Genomic DNA, 19,170 nt, shown 5'->3' with positions numbered 1-19,170 from the left:
AAACATACCCTGTAGAAAAAGCATAGAAGATTCATGCCTTAAATCCCAGATTGCCATTTAGAAATGTCCATTTAAAGGACTGTAAAACCATTGCTAGATTTCTTTCTGTACTTTACTGATTCATCACAGTGAACTGAACTGTTGTGGCCTGATGACTGTACAGGCCAAGTACTTCAGCTCTCACCACTCCCAGGCCTGCCTCCCGCCTGTCCCCCTAGAAACTAGGTGCCAAAAACGTGTAAAATACCACAAGTTTCTGACTAGCTCTCTCTGTCTTGGGCTCACCTCCAGTTATGTACAGGCACGATAACCTAATCCACTTGTTTTTACTCCAGAGTATTTGCTCACCAATTCATCGCCTTTAGTTCTGTTCTCCTTCAAGTCAGCCTTGAAGCTTCTCCCAGAGAAGACTTGCAGGAATAAGGTCCGTACCAATGAATACGTTAGCAAAATTATCTGATTCCTTTGCAAACTTTCACTGGTCACGCACAGAAATTGCACTCCCCCTTAAAACCATCACCCAGTTAAGTCTGGCCTGCATGTATTTAAACGAACAACACAAGGTTTCCTGAATCCTCTATGCAGACTTGTAATAGTTAGTAAACAATTTTTAAAGGTCCATCAGCCTAAAAATATTTGCTCAAACTTTTTGAACTGTGATGCTTCACCACTGCCTATTTTCTTAGAAACAGAGAGAAAAAAAACACCTTTCCTCTCCGCCTGAAACCAGAAAGTTACATTTCCTATCACGCAGCCTACTTCATCGGCACCTCCAGCCTCCTCACTGGACAACTCTTCGCTTCCCAGCTCTTCAAACACACCAGCCCAGCTGACCAAAATTTTCACTCGTTCAAACCTGCATATAGTCTGGAAACCTGAGTATTTTCTAACATGAAAGCAGGCATGTTTGACAGAACATTATGTTGCAGAAAAAAATTGTGACTCAGAATTCATTTCACATGGTATCCATTCAGGGTACCTCGAAAATAACTGAAGAGGAATGAATACTCTTCTTTTTTACTTAAAAAAAAATAAAAAATCCGATTATTCTTCTGCAGACCTGTACTTTACCTACACACCAACCATAAAAGCTTAGAAGACCCAAAAGATGCCATTTCAGCATCAAGAATAAATAAAATATTCAATTCATTCATTCATACATATCTTGTATTTCTCCATTGTGCATTTGAGCTTATATAAAACTGGATTCCCTATCCTTCTAGTCTGTCTCTCAAAGAACAATATTGTCAAACTATTATTTCATGGCAGTCAGAGGTCACTTCAAGACAAACGACAACACATTTCCTTCAGCTGAACTCTATCCAGCAAATTAAGGAAAGGATAAGAAACAAGAAAGTTTTTCAATGCACTAGAAAATTAAGTAGAATGAAATACGAATGAAAATTACCGTAGAGGCGTTTTGTAAAAAGGACAAAGCCCTAAACGACTTCACAATAAAGCTGTTCTGAATCACACTTGAAAATCCAGAAGATGGGCTCTGACAAGGTTTTACATCAGTATGAAAATTGCTTTACATGAAACTCCCAAAAGAATACAAAAAAATTACTTCAAAGGTGAGTTGCTGAAAATCAGCTTCTTGCTCTTTTACAATACCACCTCATGCCTCTGTCCAAAAGCATACAAAATGACTATACTCTGATTCCCTTTAAAACCGGTGTACTTAAAAAAAATAAAAGTTTATTAGATTACATGGTTCAGGCAGGCTTACGAGGGATATGCTGACAAACTGTGCTGTCTGTATATGTAAAATTCTAAGGGACTGCTAGAACGGCCACGTAGTTCACACTTCAAAAAATACATCTTCTTTTGTTTCGGATGCGAGTATTTGAACCAACCCAATTACAACTTCTTGACAAACACTTGCAGCAGAACTAATGATTAATGAATATAGTACTTTTCTTTTTGTTCACACTGGCTCCCTCTGAGAAGCAAGGGAAGCCCACTAACTGAAAATTACCGTGCTTCAAACGCTGCACTATCGGTGCGCACTGCCTACTGCTCTTGCAAAGTGGAAAAAAAAAAAAAAAAGAAAGCAGGCTCTCAGCGATGCAGGGTTTAACCTTCTTTTTCACGCAAATATTTCACGAAAAGGAGAAACTTTAGGAAAAAAATCTATGCAACCCATGGAAATAATTTAAAAGGAATAGATTGTGAGTTTCGGTCAGGGCATTAAATTCAAACGTCAGCAGCGATGCTCTTTTGAGATTACTGTGGAAGAATACCCCCGCTAAATATGACAATTACTGTTTCAAGATCTTTTTTAAATACAAGTATTACTTTAAAATGCTGCAATGCCAGTCTATACCGTCGGCACGATTTTATTAGGACACAGCAGGGGCTGAGCACACACCGCTACTCTTCGGATTCCTCATCGAAAACTTGCTTCGACTCTCCTCGGTCCGGCATCGCCCCTCGGTAAGGGCTGGGAGCGGAGAGCAGGGAAAGGTGAGGTTTGAGCACACCGCTAAGTAGCCGTCATTTTCCCTTCTGTCGTAAAGCCTTTTAGGGCCGAGCAGCTCTCCCTTCAGACGCCGCTTCAGCCCCAGCAGCTCCCCAGGACGCCGCACCGCCTTTCCCCGGGAGCCGGAGGCAGGCTCGGACCGTTCCGCACGGCCGGGCAGGCGGCTCCGCCAGGCGGCTCCGCCAGCTCCCGCTGCCCCGTCCGGCTCCGGGCCGCCGGGCAGAGTCGAGCCGAGCTCTCCCCCTCAGCTGCCCGCCACAGCGCGCAGCGCAGCGGCCCCCGGGCTCATCGCCCCGCCGAGCCCCTTCTCTCCCCGGGGGCTGCGAGGGGGCCGCGACTCGAGCGAGCCCGGGGCCGCGCCGGGGCAGCGCCTACCTTTCATCGCGGCGAGCACAAAACACATCATTTGTCAGGGGCGAAGCGGCGGGGCGCGGAGCGGGGAGAGAGGCGGGCGCGGAGGCGGGCCGGGCCCCGGGCGAGAGCCGCCGCCGCCGCCTCAGCAGCAGCCGCCGCCGGCTGCCAGCGCAGAGCCGCGCCGCGCCGCCATCCCGCGGCCCATATGAGGCTCCATGTGACCGCCGCCGCCAGCCGGCCCCGGCCCCCCGCCTTGTTTACGCCGCTCGCTCCTTCCCCTCCCCTGGCGGCGCCGAGGGGCGGCGCGGGCGGGCGGTCACGGGGCGAGCCGAGCCCAGCCGAGCCGGGCCGAGCCCCGCAGCGCCGCCCCCGCCGCCCGCCCCGCCCGGCGCCGGCCCCGGCCGCGAGCCGCGCGGCAGCGCCCGGGAGCCGCGGGGGGATCGCGGGGGGACCGGGCGGTCGCAGCGCCGAGCGGGGCCGCCGGCGGGACGGGGCCCAGCACGACAGCGCTGAAAATCGGCGCGGGCGGGCGCTGAAGCCCTCTCGGAGCCCGGCGCCGTGCCGCTGCTGCAGCCGGGGCTGGCGGCAGGGAGAGACAGCCTGCCCGCCGGGAGCACAGCGCCGGGTGCCCTTCCCCGCCTGAGCCGGGGGAGAGAGCGGCACGACACACCGAAGGAGAGAAAAGCGGCGACGCGGTGTGAGATGCTTAACAGGGGACGGAACGTAACATTTCACAAGAACGAACGGCATGGATAAGCGCCTAAAGAAAAGCAGGGAAAGCAGATAAACGAAAGGCAGGGGAAGCATCTCAGTACGTGAAACAGCCCTATACTTGAAAAGGACCTTTATACGGGGGAGACACTGAAACATTCTCTTAATAAATGACCCACACTGTTTCTCTAACGAGCTCCTAATGCAGGACAGTATTATTCAAACATGATTAGAAGCTACCCAGGTGTACTTACATTCATCAGTCTAGCCAGTCAAGTCCCATTACTGCAAGATATTGCGTTAAATCTTCCTGACTTAAAAAATGCCAATAGCTACTCTGGTGCAGTAGGATAAACCTAGCAGGTATCTGGTACAAAGACCTGGGCTTGTCATCCTGCCTTACACGAAGCCAGTTCTATCGAAAGCACTACATGTATGGTGAGATACTGCCCAGAGAAGTTACAGCAGCAGATCTGCTCCCAGATGAGCTTTGCGTTCACAGACATCTATCTGTAGAACACGTTTTAAAGTTGCGAGGCACAGAACAGCAATCATACAGGACATGTGGGACTGAACCACGTCCCCCTGACAGTGCTGCTGGGAGCGGGTCAGGCCCCGGAAAACACTGCTGTTACTGGGGGCAGCTGCTGCAGCTGCTCTGCAATTCCGATGCAGCCAGATACCTTGCACCAGAAAAAAGAATGGTGTCTTAATATATTGTCACGTAAACACTTCACTTCGACACAGCAAGTAATGGCAGACCTATGGCTTGAAAAATGTCACAGTCCATTAGCGCTAGTTGTCTTGTCAGACATTTAACCTTAAGGTACGCAGCATTACATTATTACTGATGTGTATTTATTTCCAGTCCAACTGAAATGAAACCAGTAATCTGGAATGACATCTGATGTGCTAAACGGCCCCAATAATAAGCAGGCAACACAGATTTTGCATTCCTACAAACGCCTTGCAACGGCTGCTTCACAAAACTGCAGAAGGTTGGTCACCAGACATTTTAAGTGGCAAACACAGCTCTCACACTTTGACGGCTGGAAAACGAGTATTACAGAGAGAGAAGAGCGCACTTAAAATAGTCCCTGATTTGCTATCAACATCCCAACTCGGGCCATCTGCTAGCTGCACTGGGGCTGCACAAACACATCTACTCGCACTTTAGCTTTCTTTGACCTCATTGTGGAAATGCAATTCAAAATGAGTTTCCTCCTAATTTACCAAGCGATGGCGATACAGAAAGCGGCACTGGAGTTTCAGGCCCAAACCGATGACAAGACAGTGGCGATGTAACGGGCCAGTAATAGGTGGCGCAGTGCACAGCTGGCTTGGTGCACAGCTGGCAAGGCCCACAGCTGGCTTGGAGGCACACGGGTGCCCGCGCTGCTTTGCACAGCAGGGTTTCGCCCAAGTTACGTGAACGCTTCCTATTTTCCATGAGCTCGCCCTCCGTTGTGCTTGCTAAGTGGGTGAGCACTAGCGAGCCGCTGCAATACCGCAAGGTTTTGAGGACAGTGGGCAGCTGCCCCTGGGCCAGGCCTGGGGCCACCCGTCCGTCTGCGTAAGGGCGGCGGCAGCTCAGGGAAGCTTATCACATTCTGCGACGGGTCGTCGTGCAGACAGGACAGGGCACGGCCTGATGGCCTAACCACAAGCCTCTGTAACAATGCACGAGAACCAACTGGGTCTAGCAAACTTTGCTACCTGCGAAGGCAAATTAAAAAAAAAAGAAAAAAGAAACTGTGACACTGCCGAGAGAGGAAGGGGAAGCACCTCTGCTGGTTATTATCACTCGTCATCAGGGAAACAGCACTTAACCGGGCACTCCACGCACGTGGAGGACCAAACCTGAAAAGCTCTCCTCCTCCACCTCTTTTACAAGCTGGCGAGCAAAGGAAGAAACTCACCCTCTGAAATTAACCGACAACCACTCCTAACGACTTGTTCAAAGACATCCCCCAACAGAAGAGATTTGAATGCACCTAATGAAAGAAGGGTGCTTCTGTTGGCACAACTTGCAGCATGAGTGGCAACTACTTCTGCAGCCAGTTTTGCATCCCTGCCCAAGTGAAACTGTATCATTAAGCTTAATTCAGGAGGAGTTTGGAGACCTCCTTATCAGTAAAATTCAACATTTGAATAATAAATACAGGGTGTAACCACCATCTTCCCTCCCTATAGAGCAGGGCTGTTACCAAGCTGAAGCTGTCAAACTGCTCCGAGGTACAACATCCCCTCCCTCACTGCTGGTTTGCTGTCACATGTACAACTGCATGTAAATCCTCTTGCAGAGAAATGACTGCATGCAGCATTTCTCCCAAACGGATGAAAACTTTATTTCCCGGAAAAGACGTGTGGCACCAAAACATGTCAACAAATCGGCCAGGGCCTTTATATTTTCAGTTTTAACAGCGAAACAGCTTCTTTGTTCTGTTAAAACCACCTAGAACTAAATTTTGCACATATGTTTTTGCTTTAAAAATGGCTTCAACTGTCAGGATAAATTTATGCAATCATGCCTAGTTTTATTTTTATTTTTTTTTCTGAACTTTTCGTATGGTTTTAATGAAAGAAGTTCTTTAAAATGTTTAGGAAATCTTGTACTGATTCAAATAGATCCTGTGGATATTTGGAAATGTCGAAGTATTTCAAGCACTTGAAACACCTATAAAAATTAGTTTCTTGCCAACATTTTACTAGCTCTTCTGAGGAGTTAAGCTCTGCCAGAAAAAGTAATGACAGCTACACAATAAATGGATAAAAGCCGGTGATACTGGAAGTGAAGCCTTTCTCCAGTTGCAGCCCAATCACAAGTCCTACTGTCAGGTGAAGCGTGCAGCTCCCAGCTTCTATCAGACGGGTGCAGCTCCAGATGCAAGTTTACAACACACAGCATGTTCCAGGTGTCAGAAATCTGCACTGGTGCCTTTTGGGCTTCTTACAAAACAGTAATTACACCATGAAACCCCGCAGGTGTAGTAGGGTCATGACAGCCCTTTTTACCAAGCACATCTAAAACAAAGTGTAGGAAGACTGTTGCTGTAAGTCATCTTTAAAATATAAAACACAATTCTGTCTGTCCTATTGATACTCACTTTTGAATGGGTTTCTAATTGCTATAAGCAACACACAAAATTACTGCTCCTTAACACATTTCCCCCCTAGATTTAGTGGTATTTTAATCTTCATTTGTTTCTAGCATTCCAAGTAGCACACTATCGAAGATGAATCTAACTGAGGTTGTCCTCATTAAGTTGCCTCTTTTTCATCTATTTAAAACTGCTACTATGCTGACCCTGCAATCATACCATTTTGCTTCAGACAAAATGCCTTCCTAAATTCTTGCTGAGGAGGTATGCTTTTGTGCAGTGTGTGCCTGCAGCTATACGTCTTAATCAAGCCATTTTATAAACTACCCAACAAGTTTCAATTAAGTATGTTGTTATTCACAACTGTTGAACTGGTTGCTGCACTTTGTTCAACAGCTGCTACAGTTCTGCACCTGGTGAAATTAAGCATGAAGTTGACAAAATGTTTTGGGATCCATCTGGAAGAAAGGTAAGTCCAAAGTCACTGTCATGATCAGCTGTATATGCTATTACTGGCAGTAAAAGATTGGAGAAATCTAGTGAACTATATTGTCACCCAATTTCCTCTGACCTTGAAATCCCTTGAAAGGATATCCTATTTGCTGCTTTTCAAAATGCAAGAAAACAGCAGTACACTCTGGAATTAAAGTGATTAGAAAAATGAGATTATGGCCAATCACCTGCCACCCATTGCAAATGGGTCTGTGAAGTGATAACAAGATTGGCAAAAAACACATTGAACTGGACTTAGTAACATTTCTGTTTTACCTGAGTACTCTAAAATGGGGTTCCGAAGTGACTAGCATTGCATTTCTGATCACACTGCCACCGCTGAGTCCCTGCGTGATATCAGAAAGATTCTCATCTACATGGTTTTGAGGTTGCCTTAGATCATGTTGTCAAAACTTTCTACATTGTCTTGACATTCATGTAATCAAATAGCAAGAATTATTTGCAAGTTGTTGCGTGTACTCTTTTTCATGCACAATCTTACCTGGCTATTTTTGGCCAGTGTTGCTTGCCAAAAGCTGGAGCTATGTATTTATTGTATGTCCCTTCTTGTAGGGAAAAGTCAACGGATGGTATGAAGATGACTGTCAAGATGCCACGTCAAGATGGTGTAGCACAAAGAACAGCAACATTCTGGTTATCCTCAAAAAAGCAATTGTTAGACCCTTGTTTAATGATCATCATATAATCATTTTTGTCCTAAACAGGCTCTCCAAGGAAGTGCTTTTCCATGTAAACCTGAAGAACATCCTAATAGTATTGGAAAGCTTCTTACTCATCTAAAAAGCCTTTGACCTGTAAACGTTTTACTCAGTTTTACGAGCAACAACTTAGTTTCAAAAAGTATTAGGTCCATTTCCCAAAACATAGTGTGTACAGTCATTTGTGCAATGCTGACGGAGGTGCCCTGTTTTCAGGGCACAAAAAACAAGAAACAGAAAACTAGAACTAACAAGAAGGGTACAAGCCCCCTTGCTTTCCCCGTGAAACGTATGACTGACCTGACTACATGCTTCAGGTCTTCAGCCAGTTACACACCAGGGATAAGTAACAAATTTTTCCTGATGCACTTTGAATGGATGTTGTTCTATTTACTTAATTTTGGGGTTTCTCTTTCTATCCTCTTTTGAATTGTCAAGAATGACCAAGGATGGAGAAAGACTAGTAGTGAGCAGAGCATTTGATGAACTGAGATGGATTTCTGTCTCTGAATCTTCCTCACCCACGTGTCTGGCCAGATGCAGCATCAGGAAGGAACCTAGTGACTTTATCGCCTTTTCCTGATGAATGGTTCAACAGTCAAGATGATAGGGGCACACATATACATCAGTGGATCTTCTGCCTACCTCTCCATGTGCCTAGGGCATTAACAGCACTCTGGCCTCTTATTTTCCTCTCTGTTTATGGCACACACTCTAACCTCTTCACAAAAAGAATGCTTAAACTGCGTTCGTGATAAGAATAACCAGAGAAATATAACAGTCTACAGACAGCCTGTTCTGCTTGTAAGCTCTAGAAACTATGTATAAGTCAGAGTTGCCAGAGAACAACGGAAGCAATCTCACTTAAGGAGCTAAGGGGTAAGGATCAGGATGCTTCGAATATTGAATTTGCCTGGTACCCATTTCCGGATTTAACAAAATTGATCTGCACTAACCTGTAAGCACACCAGCGCTGACACTGTTTCAAGTCATGCTCAGTGTCAAAGCTGCCTCCTACACTACAAAAGACCAGCAACCAAATTTTCATTATTTTCAACATATGATTAACAATCTGAGCTTCACTGGAACAAATAAGTTGTCCTGAGCATTCAGAGAACTAATATGGAAATCATTTTTCTTTCATGGAAAAGCAGAAGCATCTGTCCAGTCAAGCAAACTAAACAATGATTCTGCGTTATGAAATACTCTTTTTATAACTATTGACATTTCAGTCAGTAGTGCCACATGTCAATAGCGGTTTTATTGCTCACATTTAAAGAAGAGCTTCCAGGATAGGATTCATCCAAGTTGACACTGTCTGATCAGCAGCATATTTCCTGCTCCTGTGAGCACATACATTATTTATACAGCTTTGCACTGGAGAGTATTTGTGCTAGTATGAGAAAAATTAGAAGATGCAGCATGTTTTCTGTGTCTCGGTACAAAACAGAAGCTTAGAACCACATACACTTTTCTCAGACAATTCAAGTTGATGTCAGGCCTCTCTCCAGAACTAGTTTTCAAGCCACAGCTTGTGTGGGCTTCTAAGCTTGTCTGACTCCCTCTTTTAAGCACAGTATTCAACTAGCAGGTCTTAGGTACCTGTGCACATGGGGTTTTCTCCAGTTCCTCCTCAGGTCAACACTGAGCTCCAGAACATGAACACTGGCAAATCCAGCGTTCCCTCTGATGATGTACTGTAGGATCACTGCTAATTTCTTACATTTCTTACTTCTTAGTATTTTGATGACAGCTGGCAAACTGTTCCCCTCTGCCCCAGTCAGGTGCTATTGTTCTAATGAAACTTAAGATCTACTCCAGCAGCCTTCTCTCCAGATGTCCTCCCCCACGGAACCATTACGTTCTTAACATTATTAAAGAAAATTCATGACTTATGATGCTATTAGTACTGTAAGTGACAGCTGCTTATGGCTTTTAAGGCTTCAGCTTCAAGTATAAACTTCAATGATAACTGTCAAAACTTAACACAGCCTCAGCAATCGCTCTTAAACAAACCAACCACTGCCTATGTACTTAGAGTGACAAATAAACTACACAAATGATGGTACAGATCCTGGGCATGAAATCCACGCAGATAATTCCTTCGCATAATTATGATTATCAGACACGATAAAGAGACACTGTTGAAGGATATTAGTCTTTAGCAGACGCAAAATAAAAAGATGATTCACTCACAAAGGAAGATAATTATTTGAGAGTATTTTTTCTTTTTAAATAATAATCACTAAATTCTGAGAACACCTGCACAGCACAATCTTTGGCTTTAAAAGAGGGGAGAGCAGTATATTCTAAGCTGATGAATGTGACTACAAAGCAGAGCATATAGGGCAGACCACCTGTAGGGAATGATCTATTACTTCTTATAAAACCTGGTTTTATAGCCTGCATTTGTATTAATTTAGCTCAAGACAGCATTTTTTATCTTATTTTACTTAGAAAAGCAAAACATGTAAAGTAATTAGAAGCCTCATTTTCCATCTTAGTAATTCAATATGAACTACTACCACTTGCTTGATAACAATCATTTTTAACTCATGATTTAAAACTCATTAGCATAGCCCTGTCTTACAGAAAAGAATATGCCAAGTGTTTTTCACATAGACACATCATTTCTGATTATTTCAACTCAATTTTAAAGGATCTTTGACAGGGCTACTGAAAGACTTGTCAAAGAACAGGGAAACATTATGACATTCTTTCCCCATATTCCTTTCCACAGTATGAAATATGAGGGACATTTCTAATAGAATCACGACTAATTTAAGACATAGTTAATCTTTAAGGCTGCTGTAGCTGGATGGGTTATCTCTAACACATGGCAGCTGTTCTCCAACACACATCTGTAATCAGGTTCTAACACATACCCCAGTTATTAAACAGAAACTTTTTGACTCCAAAGCAAATGCATTGCAAAGCGTGTTCTTTTACCAGCTACAACAAACAAAAGAGGCACTTGAATTTCAATAGTTTTTTGCTTTTTAAGTGTCCAAAAAATTAAAAATGTACCTGGTGCTTTCAAAAATTCTATTCATTTTTTAGCTGAAGAACAAAGAGTAATTGAATGTAAACTGCCTCCCTAAAATAGTATTTTAGCTTTAGTTCTAAAAAACTTATTCGCTCTCTAGCATGAGTAATTGAAATGGATTTGTACTTTCAGTTAACATACATCATCAGAGCTATTACACATACATCTGTTAAACAAACCTATTATAGTTACACAATCCACTAAAAGTTGCATGATGGTATAGGTAAAATGTGCTGCATATGGTGGGCCAAACCCTGCCTCCTGTACACACTGAGAAGTCCTGTTGAAGCCAGCAGGGTTATTCATACTTTTGGGACAAACTGCACTGATCCAGTATGTTGGATCACTGCTCTTCTGGGGACCGTGTATAGAAGAACCAGGTGTTCTGAAATATCTGGGATAGGTGCATTTTGACGGAATGTGAAAACAGAGCATTCCCCGTGACATCTTCTTGACTCTCCTCAGCAGTATGATACATCTGCTGTACTTCCATACAGCATTGAAGTGAAAAGGAGACAAATAGTAAATGGGAGCTGGAGCTAACCTCCTGGAGTGGGGCTGAATCTCAAAAGCTCCGTATTCAAAACCAGGTGTACTACAGGAACACACATCAATGCGTACAACAGAAAAGACATTTCCAAAAACTAGCAAGTATATGCAGTTACCCTCAAAGGTCGGCTTTTATCAATGCCTATGGTAAAGACACTTTGCTAAAATTCTGCATTATGCTATAAATTCAATAGCAAGCATCTTCTAACCATGCTGTCAGGGCTGGCCTATTAAGTGATGGTACCTATATTTCATTTTGGAACTCGGCATTTTTCCGTAACATAAAAAGGAAAAAAAAAACGGAGCTAATTCTAGGTTCTCAATATCTTTGCATGCTCACACAGTCAGGGTCCTGAAGTCCTCTGGGAAAAAGGACGGAAATTACACATATGAACTAGCCTCTAGAGACTCCTAGAGATCTTTGAGGAGAACTGAGGAGTAACAGCTCCCAGGGACTGGGTGCCTTTGTGGCACTGGAGGGCTTCAAGCCCTTTTGGTGAGAAGGCACAACCTCCTTGAAAGAGCCTCCGAGGGGATCCCTGCGGACCCTCCCAACCCACTGGAAGCTTTCGGATGTGCGCTGACCTGTTATAGGAAGGAAACAACATTCTGAAGATATTTACTTATTTCTAACTAATCTGGCCTCCTCTTTCGTTTCATCTGTACAGAAGCTGGCTTTGCCATACTGTGTTCAAAGCTACACAAGAGCATTTTAATGCACTTTAAGACATTTTCCCCGTTTAAGGCTGGTACTCCGGAAAGAGCAATATGAACAATTTCACTGTGGGGAGTAAGCACATTATTTTTGCTTTCACAAACTCTAGCCCTTCCTCTTTACTTGTCTAGTGATCCCAAACTGAAAACATGCCAAAACACTGCAATATAAATGCTTCATTGGTTTTGTCAACCAAGTAAGAAAAAAATGTTTTCACGCAATCACTCTGTAAGCCTGCAAAGCATTAACAGTATTAAGAAGGAAGAAATACACTGAATTTTTGAATGATAAAATTGAAAGGAAAAGATCTATAAAGCCTACTAAAAATAGAATTACCCAACATAAGAACTAAAGCTCAAATCTGGCCCCGAGATCCACACAGAATCAGTGGTCTACCTGTATGAAATAGTCAGCAGCTGGGGTTCACATCGGGGTTTCAGCCAGCATGGAAACAGTAGGGAGGTCTGTCATTTTCCTAAGTGAAAAAGATGCTGTCTTTGTCAGGAGGACATTGGAGTCTGTCTCACACTGCTACACCAAATCTTCAAGTCTGATATAACTGCAGAGTTTTATGATAAACACGTTGTGCAAAGTAAGTACAGACAAACATACAAGGGCAAAGTTCACTATATTTATAGAGTTCTTATGGCAGGTGAAAACTTTCAGGCAGTTCGTTACAGGTATTTCTCCTTCTTTAAAGAAATAACTACTTGTTTACATTACTCGCAGGACTGATTCCGTTTCTTTCATATCCAGCCACCTAGCTCCCTTCCCTTTCATTTTCTGATGGAGACAGAAGGACAATCTAAGGAAGAACCAGCTTTGCATTAGTTGGTCCTGTCAGTAACATGGTAATGTCTTGGCTCGTAATTATTTCACTTACCACAACACTGCACAGGCTACAGTCATCCCAATTTACGAGACAACGTTCTGTCACATTTCACATGCTCGGTGCTGGAGATCTGACAGACTATTGACACGATCCAAAATCAAGCAAGGACAAAAACAAACTTAAAAGGCACTGGTAGCATGAACAGCAGGATACCTGCACACTTCCAACTCTGCTAAGAAAGACAAAAAGTCTCATTAGAGATAGACCTAATTGTCTTCCCAACTGATAGAGATAAAGCAATAAACAGGAGGAAAGGACTGGCAAAGGTAACAAGATACTGCCAATGGTGGACAGAGGGTTTACATGAGTTAGGACTAGGGAAACAGCAATACCGGAGAGTCAAACTAAATACATCTAGGTCATATTTGAAAGCTTTATCTTGGCTCTTTAAAAGATATTATTAGTTTACTTACAGGTTATTGTTTTTTTTTCCTTTTCACTAAGACCAATCAACAACAGTGTGGATGTTTTACTAATTTATGGTGATTCTAAGTTTTGCTAAAGCAGGTGAGTGGGACTGGTGTGTTGTAGTTCCTCCCATTAGTACCATGTTGCACGTAAGTGCTGCAGGATGCGATACTGTACCGCCTGCACCACATTCCTGGTCATGTAGGTGGCCTTTATACCAGCGAGCTGTATTTGTAAGCCATGGGTTTTGCAGGTAAGTGATCTTCAAGATCACTACTTGGAAGGCACATGCACAAATGGGGATGTCATTGACAATGCCTTACTTCTTCCAGGCTCCCACTGCCTGAGCTACCATTTCTAAACTGTGATTACTGGGCTTGGGGGAGTTTTCTTCCATATCTACGAAACCAATCACCTATTTGTCTAATAGTTCTATCTGTCTACGTTGGATAGGCAGGAATGAAGGTTTCCCTGAATCAGTGTGGTGTGTGCATCCTTCCGTCTGTAATTTTGATAAGAAATGTGGTGGTATTTCAGCAAAACAGGAAGCTTTTAGAAATCAAAAGAGGCAGCACAGAGAAAACAAAAGGTTCACATTGTGTTACTGCAGAAAGTATGGAAAACACTAGTTTTTTGAAATGTTTAAACCACAGTGTTTGTTCCTTTTTTCTCCTGGTTTCAAGCCTGTGTGGCTAAATACAGGCCCTTGTTTGCTGTCTCAGTTAGCATATTTTGTTCAAATATTACTATAATAAAATAACTTGAGAAGTAAGACTTGAGATCAGAAACTCAGCAATGGAGCTTATATCTGTTCCACGAGGTGTCAGATGGTCTGCAGTGGAACATTTGGAGTGGAATTCAAATAGACCTGAGGTTATAAGAGTTATTCAACAGTGAGTTAATGAGAGTGCTCCTTTATAAAATGGAGAACTACAGAGTGCTTTTATGGAACCGTAGCTTCTTTGAAGAGCGTTTACTATGGAAACCAAGTTCTGTGAAAGGATCCAAAATACAAGGGAAACCACAGGTGTGGTGTCTGAACCAGCTTTCTGACCAAGGAAACAAGAATTTTAAAGCGTGGTGGCAGGGGGTGATTGGATAGGAAGATAAAAATCCTCGTTCAACAAAAGCAGTATCTGGTATCCTATCTTGAAGACTGCAGTTTTTAGTGATAAAGTGCAACCTGCTACACTCCTCCTCCATATGCATTTCCCTGGCTTGAGAATATTTCATTAAAGATGATTTTTAAAAAGACTTAGCCATTTAAAGAGTTTTTTCATTCATCACATGGAATTGTAGGCTCTACTGATCATTTGTCTAGCTGACCTCTCCACAGAGAAGTGTTGGAAACAACATTATAGAGACTGAAAAAGCAGGTCCACCAAGGAATGTCTGGATCTGCCAATGGACACAGAAAGTAATGACTCTGCTGCAAAGTGGTACAAAGTCCTGGTGCAAGCACGGGAAATGGCCACAAGGCAAGAAGCCTTAGACTCCTCTCTGAGAAACCCCAAACTTACATATCAAACTCCCACAGGCAAACAAATCATCCAAATCCTGATGGATCAGGAAACAGATACGTGGGGTCATGCTTACTAAAATCTCCATGTCTTTGATAACACCTCTGTTTATATATCTGGAATGTGTTTCCATGCACACACCTGGAAGGTGTTCACTTCCTTTATTCCCTGTAAAAAAAAAGAAGCTTCATGCAAAACGCTTCAATAGATACAAGGTTACAAACATGCACTAGCCATTTCTGCATTTTATGTTACGTATGTTGTTGTTAATATAAGCCTTTTATGAAAAAGGAGGCCAGTTAAAAAAAACAGTCTATCCGGTTTGTTCACCAGAACTAGACAGAAAGCAAAAGAAAATATATGCTGCTTTACAACTTATTGTCAACCAGGTGAATTGAAAATGTGCTGAGTTACACATTTCATTATTACATGCCCACACCCAAAGGATGCACAGGGAGTGGAGATGAAGAGAACTACATGTTCCTTCTTCAAATTGCACCTATTATCTAATAAACTAGTAGAAACATTTCCCACAATAATAATATACATAAGCCTCAAAAGCTGTTTATTTGGCAACCTTGATGTATGTATTTCATTAAAGTATTAACTGGCATATCACTCTACTAGCCTATTGCAGTGATTTAGGGACAAACAAAACAAGAACCAAACAAAAAAACAGAGCTGTGTTTTGTCCATATTGTAAGCATAGCCAAAAAGTAACATGGATGGGCATTTTCCTGGTGAATTTAAGCAGCTTTAGAACCACAGACTGTTTACACGAATGACACAGATGAGAGCGTTTGTCTTGTCTTACAATATTGGAAGTGAAGACAACTGGATTCTATTCTACCACAAACATCAATCAGTAGAGCTGCCAACTAAATTCTGATGAAGAAACTAGTTATAGAAAACAGCAAAAGTCAAAGGACTGGCAGAAATGTATGAAACTGGATTATGGATTATGTTTAAAAAGTTAAAAAAAGAATCAGAATGACTTTCCAATTAAATCATTTGAATGCAGAAATTAGGAAGAAAAATACATTGCACTTTGAGTTGTCAAAAAGTATAATGGCTCCAGTAACTTCAATAAATCTTACCAAACTTCTTCTAGGCCGTGCAAAACTAAGTATTACCTTTTGGACTGCCATTTTATACCTGGTATTACTGCAAACCAAGCCTGCAAGCTGTCCATGTAGTTCAGAAACCACTTCCTCTTACACATGATTCGCAGACGACTTCATCATGCTCTCAGAAACGGTTATTTCTGATTACATCTAAAATGAGTTGTACCACAGGCCTAAAACCTTGGGTGTTGAGTACTTCATTTGGATACTCTGGAGGAGGGATCTCAAATGCATTTGGCAAGCAAGACTGATAATTATATGCTAGTTTTACTACCCTAATGAAGAACTGCCCAAAGCGCTGTAACTGTTCAAATTGTTTTGAAAAGAGACTTGCTTTGGGAGCATGTAAAGAATCACGTTAAAAATACTCCATTTTTCCTTGCAGCTCAAGCAGGGAAACCAAAACACACAATATTCCACACACAAAAAAAGCCAGAAGGGACCTTTGTATAATTATGTTTTATGGTTTCTTTTTGGGTCACAAATGACCACACTGCCAAAAGCATAGCACATCAATGATTACCCAGGCCTATTTATAATTCCCATATGCCAAACAACTGTGACAGAAGGCTCACCATAAAGTGTCATTTTCTGTATATAAATAATATAGTTTTCTGAAGTGATTCCACAAATAGTAGTGCTGCACATCTGCATTAACATCAAAAAACAGGTAAATATGCATTAATGGCATTTTTTTTTTTAAATAGTCAAGTTTGTAGTTTCTCTATGGCTACATTTAGTGTAGCTGGCCTGGTTCAATCTGTGCATGTTTACTGGGCATAATGTTACTATATTTACATTACTAGTGTATCCAAATATATTTTGGGGAGGGTAAAAAACTGAGGGAGTGGTGACTGAGTCAGGATCCCACATATAAGATTTCCATTTGGAATAGGTTTCCCAAGGTATCTAATTTCACTTGCAGCTCTGTATGTCTGGGATTTCTCAATGTCTAATTGATGGAAAATATGTCTGTGTTTTAATCCAATTCCTAAAAGGCATTCACTTTATATGGTTATAAGTACTTTAGTTGGATATGCCAGCAGACTTTTTGGTATTGCCATACCAAAGAAACCATGCTAGATTTTCCGTAATGGGCATAAATTCCTGTGGCTGCTGGGTCTTGGCTTTTTTAACTAACAACAATATACTGTTAGGAGTCACAAAAGTGAAATGTATATTTGAAATTTATTTCCAGAAGGTCTATATGGATCAAAGAAAGCCCTGAGTTAAGAATGAGTCCTGCAGGAGTGAAGGAAAGAAACACAAAATAACAGGAAATCTATTGCTTTGACATGGTAAGAAGGAGAAAGAAATTTCTAAAAAGAAGCCTCATTTGTTAGCACTGAGTCCATGCACATAAGGAAGAAGCATTTCGCTAGGAGAAAAAACAAAACAAACAAACAAAAACAAAACAAAAACACAGAACAACAACAACAACGAAAAAAATAAAAATAAAAAACAGATCTTTTCAACTTAGGTTTAAGAGGATTGCACTCACCCCTGATTTATCTCCACTGTAATCACACTTTACAGTAGAGTTACTTCGCCTGTAAACCATCACACCTGAATCTGCTTCTGCAAAGGCAGAATTAGAAGCCCAGGGATGGGCACTTGCTTCTTTATCAATTCCTTTCCAACTAGGGCCAGTGGAATGGATAGAAGGGAGATAAATTACTATGCAGAACTGGAATACACCTGTCATTCATCTGCTCTATGAAACGGATCACTGAGCTCTGGATTTGGATCACAAAAAAGATCACAGAGAAAAACTGTTGATAAATGTAAACAAAGTGGAAAAATAATAGCTATTAAAAGATGTGACAAGAAAAAAGAAATAGATATATTCACATAACCAGTTTCATATGCAACTGCAAAATCATCTCTTTTGGGTGTACTTGGCTCCAGACTATTGGAAGGGCCCACGTTCAAATTCTGATGTAGCTGGGAAGTTTAGAACCTCATCAGGCTATTCAGCAACTAGTGATCCATCCAGACCTGTGGTTCTGATCAAGGCCCATCCATGCCAATGCAGATGAAAGAGCACTTCAGCCAAGATGTTCCAGACACACCTCACCTCGCCCCCCCTTCCCACCCCCCCCACCCCCAATATTCCATGTTTCTGAAAACAAAATTACCATTCTGGTTTTATATTTACATTGCTCCAGGAATGTGTAATTTAAAACCTGAAACTGTTATAAGCTTGTGCCTTATGTTAAAATAAATATGGCTTACATATATTGTTTGTACACCAGCAATTCAGATAAGCTTATTTGTAAGCTAAGTATAGCACTAATCACATGAAGACATGGGTATAAAATCCTACCATCACTATGAATAGCTCCCGTTAACTGTGCACATAATGGCAGATTCTCCCTATTTTCAGTACTTATGATACTGAAAGCTCTGAAGAATTACTGCTTAGGGAAATCCATTACCAAACTGTCTGAGAATCCAAACATCCTTACTCCAGGAAGGAAGAACTATATGAAACTGCCATCTTCCACTTACAGTACAGTATAGACCAAATTCAATTAAATCCATGTAAACAAAGCTGCAAACACTCACAAGAACAAAAATGATGATGTCTTACCACAGAAAGAACAGCTCCCCTGGGAAAAGATTAAATCAATATCCTTAACCTTTACATTCCAGAGGACTGCCAAATCACCTCACTTTGGCAAGGACGCTCATGTAAACAATTAAATTAAATTCAATTAAATTAAAAATCTGTGAGATAAACCTAGTTGAATTGCTTCTGGGAACGACTCTTGTAGGTATAAATCAAACACCAATGCAGGGGAAAAACATAGTAACAATTCCTGTAAATCCAAAGTTCATTATTCTTGAGACACATCCAACTAATTAACTCCATGCAGATCTTAAAAGCAAGTATCAAGTATGAATTCATGCCAGGTCCAACCATGCTAACAAAAACAAGACAAGTAGCACCCCTCAGCAGGGCTTCAGCTGGAACACCAAGCCAAGAAAACAGTCCAATACGCTGTGACACACTGCGTTCGAGAAGCCTAAGGTTGCCTCAGTAGGAAGGTGACT

General features: G+C 42.1%; 1 protein-coding gene across 6 annotated transcripts in view; it reads right to left on the bottom strand.

Moving 5' to 3' along the window:
- Positions 1-19,170, bottom strand: part of RORA (RAR related orphan receptor A) — a 414,152-nt gene that overhangs the window by 68,684 nt on the left and 326,298 nt on the right. The window contains exon 1 of one of the 6 annotated variants that reach the window (XM_048081312.2): positions 2,858-3,113. The exons of 4 other annotated variants lie outside the window; for them this stretch is intronic. In XM_048081312.2, the coding sequence (XP_047937269.1) occupies positions 2,858-2,888 (31 nt within the window). In that variant the 5' untranslated portion in view covers positions 2,889-3,113. Of the gene's footprint in view, positions 1-2,371; positions 2,803-2,857; positions 3,114-19,170 lie in introns of those variants that run through there. One more of the 6 variants, XM_013177458.3, reaches the window with a different exon arrangement.

This window comes from Anser cygnoides, chromosome 11 (genome assembly GCF_040182565.1).
Source record: "Anser cygnoides isolate HZ-2024a breed goose chromosome 11, Taihu_goose_T2T_genome, whole genome shotgun sequence".
Taxonomy (NCBI): Eukaryota; Metazoa; Chordata; class Aves; order Anseriformes; family Anatidae; genus Anser; species Anser cygnoides.
This window is presented reverse-complemented; position numbering and strand designations above follow the sequence as displayed.